This window comes from Moschus berezovskii, chromosome 20 (genome assembly GCF_049115385.1).
Source record: "Moschus berezovskii isolate FMDL1 chromosome 20, NW_MosBer_1.0, whole genome shotgun sequence".
Taxonomy (NCBI): Eukaryota; Metazoa; Chordata; class Mammalia; order Artiodactyla; family Moschidae; genus Moschus; species Moschus berezovskii.
The window spans coordinates 49,657,893-49,668,309 of NC_142479.1; the positions used below are offsets into that span (position 1 = coordinate 49,657,893).

At 43.6% G+C, this 10,417-nt stretch overlaps 1 protein-coding gene across 1 annotated transcript; it reads left to right on the forward strand.

The window, feature by feature from the left end:
• The first annotated feature begins 1,632 nt into the window (after positions 1–1,632).
• SNF8 (SNF8 subunit of ESCRT-II) lies at positions 1,633–9,471 on the forward strand. Its single transcript, XM_055407618.2, has 8 exons — positions 1,633–1,784; positions 2,138–2,188; positions 4,123–4,261; positions 5,082–5,186; positions 5,767–5,839; positions 6,775–6,916; positions 7,798–7,872; positions 8,876–9,471. Exons 1-8 carry the CDS (start codon positions 1,731–1,733, stop codon positions 9,011–9,013), a joined length of 777 nt encoding a protein of 258 aa, XP_055263593.1. The 5' UTR covers positions 1,633–1,730; the 3' UTR covers positions 9,014–9,471.
• Positions 9,472–10,417: the final 946 nt, after the last annotated feature.

The window sequence follows — 10,417 nt, forward strand, 5'->3', positions numbered from 1 at the left end:
CTGCTAAGTTTTCCCACGCACTCTGCCCCCATCTCAGGTTTCCCTGGTAGCTCAGCTGGTAAAGAATCTGCCTGCAATGTGGGAGACCCCGGTTTGATTCCTGGGTTATGAAGATCTGCTGGAGAAGGGATAGGCTACCCACTCTAGTATTCCTGGGCTTCCCTGGTGGCTCAGCTGGTAAAGAATCTGCCTGCAATGCGGGAGACCTGGATTCAATCCTGGGTTGCGAAGATCCCCTGGAGAAGGGAACAGCTACCCACTCCAGTATTCTGGCTTGGAGAATTCCACAGACTGTATAGCCCGTGGGGTCAAAGATCGGACATGACTGAGCGACTTTCACTCACTGCCCCTGTCTCATCAGTTTTACCATCCCACCTTAATATGTCCTTAATTTGTCCCATTCTCTCTATCCTTACTGCCACCATCTTAGTTCCCCCCTTACCATTTCTTCTTCGGACTGCTACAACTGACTCAAAAATTAAGTCTAGGTTGCCACTAATTTTCCTGTAACAAAATTTATTACTGCTCTCTGACTTAAGAAACCTCCACTGGCTCCTCCTTTGCAAGACTCAATAATGTTATAGAAACCATCTAATTAAAAAAAAAAAAAAGAAAAGTCAAAGTGTTGTCACTTAGTCCTATCTCCCTCTGCAACCTCAAGAACTGTAGCCCGCCAGGCTCGTCTATGAGATTTTCCAGGCAAGCATACTGGAGTGGGTAGCAATTCCCTTCTCCAGGGGATCTTCCTGACACAGGGATCAAACTCAGGTCTCCTGCGTTGCAGGCAAATTCTTTACCATCTGAGCCACAAGGGAAGCCCTTGGAAATCACCTATGGAACTTTCTAAACACACAGAAAACCGATTCTATCACAGACCTGATGAATAACAAACACGGCTGATATTCATGTGCCGAGCATTGTACTAAATGTTTCGTTATATATTTTCTGGCTTATTTCTCATATCTTCATGAGTAGGTATTGCTCTTTCACAACTGCGGATGGAACACAAGTGATTAAGGTATTTGCCTGAAGTTCCCTGGCGGCTCAGCGATAAAGAATCCGCTTGCCAATGCAAGAGACATCTCTGGGTGGGGAAGATTCCCCTGGAGAAGAAAATGGCAACCCACTCCAGTAAATCCCTTGGACAGAGGAGGCTGGCCGGTTATGGTCCATGGGGTCTTAAGAGTAGCACAGGACTTAAGACACTAAACAACAACTGGATCATATGTAGTGGAAGCTATGAATCTAGGTAAACTAATTTCAGAGTCCAAGTTCTTAACTATAAGGCCTTCCCCAGTCAGAAGCTCTGAGTGATTCCAAAAGGTAAACCCTATTAGCATAGAATGGATTGCTGTACGCTTGATATGGAATCCTTGGTGTTCAACTCAGCGTTTGGCACTCAGCAGACAGCCAATGAGCTGTGGCGGACCTCCACTTGGAAGCTGGGGTAGTAGCTGAGGACGGTCACAGGAAGTTAAGAGGATCCGAGGAGTACACGTGGGTGGAAACACCCGGCCACAGTTTCGCAGCTCCTTCCCGGCGCAAGAGGCGGGGCCGCTGGGCCCCTAGCGGAGGGCGATTTCAGCCCCGCAACCGGAAGTCTGGACGTAACTTCCGTCGCGCGAAGATGACGTACAACACGCGCTTCCGCGTCGGGGAACCGGTGGCGGATCCCGGGACGTGGAAACCCGGGGTCCCGGCAGCGGGGCGGCCCGCGGGCCACGGCGGGGATGCACCGTCGTGGGGTGGGAGCTGGCGCCATCGCCAAGAAGAAGCTTGCCGAGGTGAGGGGAAGAAGGCGGGCCCACAGCCACCCCTGACTCGCGAGAGACAAATCTCTCAGAGCAGAGCTCTATACCCTCAAATAGCCTCCCGAAAGAATTTGACGCAGGCTTCTCGGATGCCGGGGAGCTGAGTTTTTCCAGCTTCCGGTGGATTGGAATGTCACCATCCCAGAACAATCAGTACTTCCCCCCACGCCCCCCAATTTGATTACAAGGGAGTCGTCTGTTCCCTCCTCTCCCTAAGAGAAACCATTTGCCGAGACCCTCCTCTTTTCGTACTTCTGCGGAGGCGATACAAGTGGGAGCCCCCAGCATCTATTCTCTCAACTCATCCTGGTCTCTTTGCCTGACAGGCCAAGTACAAGGAGCGAGGGACTGTCTTGGCTGAGGACCAGCTGGCCCAGGTGAGTAGGTTGGAGGGCTCCAGGTAGCAAGAGAGATCCCACAAGGCAGGGCAGGACCCCTCTGATATATACCAGATTGTTTGGATCAACCAAAAATAGGGTATTTGGCAAATCCTGATTTCTGTGCTGCTCAGATCATTTAGGTGACTGGCTAATAACAATGATAGCGGACATCTTTGAATGATTACCTATTTTCAGCATCCCAGGCATATGCCCATTTTCTTTAGGTACACTGTCTTGTTCATTCCTCTTGACAGTTCTAACAAGAAAGAACTCTGTTCTTTGCAGTTTAGAATTGAGGGCACTGAGGTGTTAAGTGCTTTATCCAAGGTTACATAGATAGAAGTGGTAGAAGATTTCACTTGGTAAGTAAGTGGTAGAAAACTTAAGCCATGTAAGTGGCTGAAGATTTCCTACTGTGTGAATGCTTCAAAATTGATTATTAGGTGCATCTTTGATTTGGGTCTTTTGAGTTTTTACTTTAAATGCCAAAGAATTACATGGAAATATTGCCTAACCTCTGGCACCCACCACCATCACATCTAGGTGCGTGCCAGAAGTATGTGACAGTGACAAGGGTGTGGTTCCTGCAGTTTCCTTCTCTAGTATTTCCTTTTCTGTACATGCCCTCTGGTGTACTCATTTATTTTTCCTGGTGAAGAAAAGGAGGCAGTGAGGCAGGTAAATGGGGCCCTTGAACTGAGGAAAGGTAGACACAGGCTGTGCTCTTCTAAACGTCCCACTCATAGAGGGAGATAACATGCAGGAATCAACTGGAAATGGTGACTGTAATAATATACAAATTTTTAATAGGAGAAAATGAGGAGATGCTGGGCCAGGAGTGGTTATTCTTGGTGTGTTGAAGATAGGCTTTGTTAATTAGGGAAAGAGAAGGAGTAATGCAAATAGGAAATTAGAACATCCCCTGAAGCTAAAAAGAATGTAGCTTTAGAATGTAATGTGGTAGACTGTAGACTCAAAACCCTTTCTCAGAGATTCTTTATCCAGGGTTATCCTCAAGGAGGTCCTTGACCCAAAGATTCAACAACACACCTGATTCATGCCAGGCTTGCTTACTCTCCTATCTAGCTTTTCTATCAGTTGCTGAAGATTTCCCACTGTGTGAATGCTGCAAAATTGATTATTAGGTGCATCTTCAATTAATTAGATTTTTAAAAATAATTTTATATTGAAATATAGTTGATTTACAATGTTCTGTTCATTTCAAATGTACAGCATGTTGAGTCAGTTACACATATATCTATTCTTTTTCAGATTGTTTTCCCATATAGGTCATTACAGAATAATGAGTAGAGTTCCTTATGCTATACAATAGGTCCTCGTTTGTAGGTCCTTCAGTTTAATAACATCCCTCCCCACCAACCCTGGGGAAAGAAAAGCACTTACAACGTGTTATATAATAAGAGTTGTTAAGAGAGTAAATCCTAAGAGTTCTTATCACAAAGAGAAACATTTTTTTTCTATTTCTTTAATTTTGTATCTGTATGAGATGATCGATGTTCACTAAACTTAACTGTGATCATTTCATGATGTATGTGAGTCAGATAATTATGCCGTATAATGCCATATATACAGTGCTGTAAGTAAATTTTATCTCAATAAAACTCGAAGAAAGTGAATGAATGAGTAAATAAAATTTTTAAAAAAGAAAGAATGGGAAAGGAAAAATTGTTAGATGCATACTGACTTTAGAACAGAAACACGTAGGGGAAAAAAATCTGTATTTTAGAATTGAAGCAACATTACAGCATCTTGTTTCTGTTATAGCAGAACTGTGAAGGAGAGGCAGGAAAAAAAAAGGAAGGGAACGGTTATTTCAGCCTCTGCCATGCCACTGGCCCAGGGGCCTACTCTTGGCATTTAGTTATCACTTGGTTGGGTTGCCCCTAACCTTCCCCTTGTTCATCTTGCAGATGTCAAAGCAGTTGGACATGTTCAAGACCAACCTGGAAGAATTTGCCAGCAAACACAAGCAGGAGATCCGGAAGAATCCTGAGTTCCGGGTGCAGTTTCAAGACATGTGTGCCACTATTGGAGTGGATCCTCTGGCCTGTAAGGAATCCATAGGGGTAGTGTTCTAGGGTTGCTAAGGGACAGAGCTCACCTAGTTGTCATCACTATTGCTGGAACATCTGTAAAGGCTTATAGGGAGATCCAAAGGATGTTATCTATAGGGAGTACCTAGCAGGATAACTGAATGTCCAGTTTGATGGAAATGATGGAGAGGTTGGAGTGCAGGCTGAGTGGACAGTGTACATGATCTTCCCTGGAATGACGTGCTCTGAAATTTTTTTATGACTGGTTTTTCCCTTTATTAAAAAAATATTTAGTTTTGATAAAAGTGGTATGTGTTTCAGTCAGTCAACAAAGAAAATAAAAGAAAACGAGAAAGTAGAAGTCTTTTGACCCTGCCCGTTATTGCAGAGATAAAGTATGGTTAAGGTAAATTTACTTTCTAGACACCTTATCATATTTATAAACCATTTTTTAAAGATATATGGGATTATGCTGTAATTACTACTTTATAACCTGCATTTTTTACTCAATAAAATATCTACAGTGGATTTTCGAATGCCAGGTCTGCTTATTCTCTTAGCTTTGTCTAGACCATATGTCCCATTATATTTCACTCTATATCCTGAGCCAGAGAGCAGCCAAATAGAACTGCTTTTTAGATTGCTTACCTTTAAAACTTTTTGAACCTGTTGTTTAGTAGGAATAACCAAGAGTCAGATTGTGTTGAGCATCCTGAGTCCAGAAGGGCTTAACACTGGGCAGAGAAGACTTCCCATAGAGTAGATGTTTTAATCTAGCTTTGAAAGAAAAAGTTGTAACTAATGAATAACCTAGTTTTTGTTTTTCTGTCTTTTAGCTGGAAAAGGATTTTGGTCTGAGATGCTAGGCGTGGGAGACTTCTATTACGAGCTGGGTGTCCAGATTATTGAAGTGTGCCTGGCCCTGAAGCACCGGAATGGAGGTGAGGGTGGCTGAATGGAGTCCTGTGGACTGGGCTTCCTGTGGACTGGACTTTGAAAAATGATCTTTCCTGTCCGGCAGTCTGCAGGCCAGTAAGGTCTTGAGAAGCTGTTTGGTCCTGAGAAGCACATTAGTGCTTCATGCAGTTGAATTCATGGCTGGTCTCCAGGGCCAACGGTAAACATGAATGATGCTCTCTATTCTCCAAAGGTCTTTGGTAAGGAAAGCTTAGCTTCTAGTTGTTATGGAACATATAGGGAGGTAGAAAATAGGCCTTTCCCCTGATAGATGATATGTCTGGGTTATGATTTTCTCATTAGGCCTGTTCTGCTTCTCCAAGGTGTGGTGATGCCAACTGAGTCTGTGCTCCCCAAAATGTGACCTTCAAAATGGTCATCCAGTGGTGTCATCTTAATAAGCGTACTGAAAGGTCTTAATTAAAACCAGTTAGAAATCATTGACTGTAGACACAGCCTTGGTATCAAGAGAACATTTATAGTTTTTCAGATATGATGCTTTTTTTTTTTTTTAAAGTCATAAAGGTAATCCTTCAACTGCTTTCTGTCCCCCCTCTCCAATAGGTCTGATAACTTTGGAGGAACTGCATCAACAGGTGTTAAAAGGAAGGGGCAAATTCGCCCAGGATGTCAGCCAGTAGGTTTTATTTTCCAACCTCTTGGAGTATAGAAAGGTCTTTAAAAATCAGGTGGAAATCTTTTCTCCTTACTGTTTGTAGGTCTAGGCTAGTTTAGAAATCTTTTTTATTCCTCTTTATACTCAGAAGAAATATTTTAGAAAACTGAAAAGAGATATAAAAAACCAAACCACCCATTGTTGTCTCAGAGATTATAACTATTAAACATTTTGATAGATTTCCTTCTAAGCTTACATAAATATGTGAATGTGTATATATACACACACATTTTTTTTAAACGTACTTGAGGCCATGTATACTCTTGATGTTATTTGTGGTCAACGAGATTAGAGCAGGCACTGAGAAAGGCTGGGGAAAGGAGCTGAGCTCAGGAGATGGGGTCTAAGTTGCTCTGGTTCACTAGCCTTTATGCATGACTCCAATTTGAGAAAAGGTGAAGAAAGCAAATCAGTATGTAGACTGCATATGTGGTCTGCACGTTTTCAGACATGGGTTTTCTTCTCTAATTTCAGTTAATTGTCAACTAAGAAATCAGAAAATCTAACACTACTGGGTCTGAATTTCCAAATAGCAGTAATCAGCTGGGTTGCCCCCTTTCAAATGGATAAGCATTCTGTATTTTGCCATCGTTCACACTACTCCCTATTAAGTTCAGCTTGCTTATTCACATTTCCTGATGGGCTCCTGGGAGCATGTTTTTTACCTCTGGCGTTGGAATGGCTTGCTGAATGGAAAGCCAGACTCCTCTACCATCTCCCTTGAACGTCCAGGCACTATTTGGTGCACTTTAACCCTGCCTTTTTACCGATGTAGTTAAATGTTGTGCAGACTTGTGAGTCTTCCATCAGGGTATCCTGCCTAGGGCAGAGCTGAAACTGCATTGTTGCTAGGTCTGGTCTGCCAGGGATCTTTACGCTGCTCTTCCTCACCTCAGAGACGACCTGATCAGGGCCATCAAGAAACTAAAGGCACTCGGCACTGGCTTCGGCATCATCCCTGTGGGTGACACTTACCTCATTCAGTCTGTTCCTGCTGAGCTCAATATGGATCACACTGTGGTGCTACAGCTGGCAGAGGTACTGGTGTGCCTTCTGAGAGTGTGTGTGTGTGTGTATGAGTGTGTGTGCATGGCAGTCTAGGAAGGTATTTTCTGATCTCCCCACCATCACTCATGCCTTTTGCTGAAACTGTCTAACGGATGCACTGCTCAGACCTGTACTTATTTAGCAGATGTTTATTGAGCAGCTACAGTGCAAAGCACTGGGCCAGGCTGTAGGGGCAAATAAAGATGGGTACCACATAGTTCCTGCTCTCAAAGAGCTTACATTCTAGTGGAGTAGTAGACAGACGTGCAGACAACTAAGTGAATATCCTTGGTGAACAGATTTTTTTGATGTCTTTGTAAAACTACTTTATGGATTCTTTGAAAAATATTTTTAATCTTTTCTGCCATCCTCCTGTTCCTCAGTAAGCTATATGTTCTTCCTTCAGATCCTTACCATGCGTTTAGGGAAGACAGTTTTCTCAGTGCTCTAATGTAGACTAGAACTGAACAAGGGAGGGGGCTTTTCTGGGTTGGGGAATGGTTTGGGTGAGGCTAGACAAGGGCTGAATTCTTAATTTTAGATTATGATCAGTTTTGATGATCATCATTCCTTCCTATCAGTTAATCATTATGAATCTTTGCCATACTCTTGAGTTTTCTGATAAAAGTCTACATTAATATTTAGTACCAGGGATTCTACTTAAGACTGAGCACCTCAGTCTGCCTACCTCTGTCGTCCTGAAAGTCACTTCTTACTCTCTGCCGGGACCTCTAAACATTCTTTTCTGTGCTCCCTTAGGCTTTATCCAAGGACAGGTCCATCTCCTGTCTGGATAAATTACTTGTCCCTGGGCAGATGCTGGATTCTAAGGGAAAGCACAGATTTAACTCACTCCCCATTCCTTCCTTCAGAAAAATGGCTATGTGACTGTCAGTGATATCAAGGCCAGTCTTAAATGGGAGACGGAGCGAGCGCGGCAAGTGCTGGTACGTGACTTTTGGAATGGCTGAGAAAAGATGGGCCCCAGATGGAAGGAGGTGGGTAGACAGGTACCACTCAGGCAAGGGCTGCAGCTTCTTTCTGCTAACTTCTTGCCTTGGAGGCTGTTGCTACCACATAGAAGTAATCCCAGTGTTTCTCTGCAGATGGCACAGAGAGGTAGAACTCACAAAGGAAGGGGCTTCGAACACTGGCACACAGGTACAACCAGCCTGCCACTGCCACTGGGGAGTCACCAACACCCTCTCTCATGAACTGTAGAGCCTGTTCAGATGGTTAATGTGGTTTGGCTGAAATTAACAGTGGATATAGACTGAAGGGGATTATTAACTAATGATAATACATTTCTATAATTAGTACATTTATATATAGTTTTATATATACAAGTTTCCTGGTACTGATGAGACTAATGTGAAGAGAGAGTAGCATGAACATGTAGGAGCCCTGACTTTCAGTATCCTTCCCCGGGCAGTTAAACTAAAGACAACCTCATCTGTGTAGGGATGACATAAACATTTGTTTAATAATATTAGGTCAAGTCAGCCCATCTGGAGCATATTTCCAGTTACGGGAACTATGAGTCCATTCTAATGCACACTTTCCATTAACTTCTCCAAAAAGGTTTCCCTGTCTTGTAGCTGTCTGTTACCCAGTAAGTTAACTGAAAGTTAGTGATCGCCATTTTGTTTTAGGGAATGGTGTTAGTGATTTACTCAAGGCCATTGTGGCCTTACCTTCCTTCCACAACATCCCCCTTTGTCATGGTCCTCTTTGCCAGCAGCACAGATGAAGCAACTTGGTGGTAGTTCTCACACAGCGGGCAAAGATCTAGGTTAAACACATCATTCCAGTTTGGCTTTGTGAATATGTGAAGGCGCTCTTGTAGATTTAGTTTGAAAACCCTACTGAAGCCAAGATAGGTTTGAGGATTATATACCCTACTTTGTGGAAACTCCCTTTTCTCAACTGACTTTTTCCTATTTCCACCAGGAACACCTGCTGAAGGAAGGGCTGGCTTGGCTGGACCTGCAGGCCCCCGGGGAGGCCCACTACTGGCTGCCAGCTCTCTTCACTGACCTCTACTCCCAGGAGATTACAGCGGAGGAGGCCAGAGAAGCGCTTCCCTGACTGGGAGTGAAGTGGGCACAGCAACAGGCAGGGAGAAGAGGGAGGAGCTGGTGGCGAATAAAACCTGCATAACTTTGTTTAAAAAAACCAAAAAGACCCCCAAAAATTCCAAGTTTTTTTCTTCCCCCAATATTCTTCATTCATTACTTTATTATTTTTTTAAAGTGCCTTCACATTGCATTTTTATTGGAGAAAACCTTGTTTATCCACTAAGGATAACCTGAGTAACAGCAAACAGCGAGCACGTATAAAATGCCTTGCACGGGTCATCTGCTACAAGGTCATGGTAGAGCCAGGCCTAGAATGAAGGCTGTCTTGTCTCCTGGCTAAGACAGTCTAGTCTCTGTAGCCCTGAGACATAAATTCTAGTCTCTGTTAATTCCAACCCCTTCCTCTTAAGATGTTCCTTATCTCAAATGAGCAGACCCTAATAGGCCAATAAATATTCACTTTCAGTCTCTTCCAGCCTTCTCTGTAGAGGTTTCAGCTTATGGCCGCAGACTCGGCTGTGAGTGTGAAGGAAATACAGGTCAATGTTAAATGGTGGTTAGAGGAAAGAAAATGGAATTTGAGGGGAATCAACCTAATAGTGGATGCAGTATTTCTCAAATTCCTTACTGACTTCCCCTGATCACCAGGTCCCTCTAGCCTTACTGGTGAGACTCATTTATTGAACACCCATGAGACACCCAGTTTTACAAACCTTTTATATAGTCTTCACAATGGTAACTGTCAAAGAGGTGCCCTAACCTTTCAGGTGAGGAATCTGAATTGACAGGGGCCACCCACCACCGTAAGCAGAGCTCAAGTTAGAGCCCAGGGCCAACTAACCCCAGAGCCCACACTTGCCTTTAGCTTTGCATGGCACAGGTTAATAGATTTTGTATTTAGTTTCTTCCTATACAGATGGTCAACCAAGAGAAGCCTCTGTACCAGAAAGCAAGAGCCTTCTATAGCAAATAGAGGAGATCTTCATGGTCTTTAATTCTAAACTCCCAAGGGCTGGTTTGCTATCAGAAAACTAAAACCCAATGGTTTGGAATATCCATATTGACACACCTTTCCCTTACCAAGGGGATATATAATCTGAGCCTATCTCTAGCTCTGCCTGTCCTTTAGGACATGTTCACTTCCTGAATAGGTATTTCTTTGGAAGCAACTGAGACCAAGATGGCATTCCCCTCCTTGACTGCCAAAGTTACAGCCTCAAAAAAAGGGACTGTACTTCTGATGGGTGGGAACTCTTGTCACTAGCAGTCCTGCTTCCACACCACATCATGTAACCCAAGTTTCTGGCTTCCAACGAGCACTATCTTTATCTGACAGTTTCAGGCCTAGGTGAAAGGTTTGGCTGTCAAAATGATCACATTTTTCCTTTTACACAAACCCGCCCACACCCACAGG

Excerpts from the sequence above, each read along its gene's own strand:
- SNF8 (XM_055407618.2), top strand. The coding sequence starts at position 1,731 with ATGCACCGTCGTGGGGTGGGAGCTGGCGCCATCGCCAAGAAGAAGCTT. Across the intron at positions 2,189-4,122 it reads CTGAGGACCAGCTGGCCCAG|ATGTCAAAGCAGTTGGACAT; the intron begins GTGAGTAGGTTG and ends TTCATCTTGCAG. Across the intron at positions 7,873-8,875 it reads AGCGAGCGCGGCAAGTGCTG|GAACACCTGCTGAAGGAAGG; the intron begins GTACGTGACTTT and ends TATTTCCACCAG.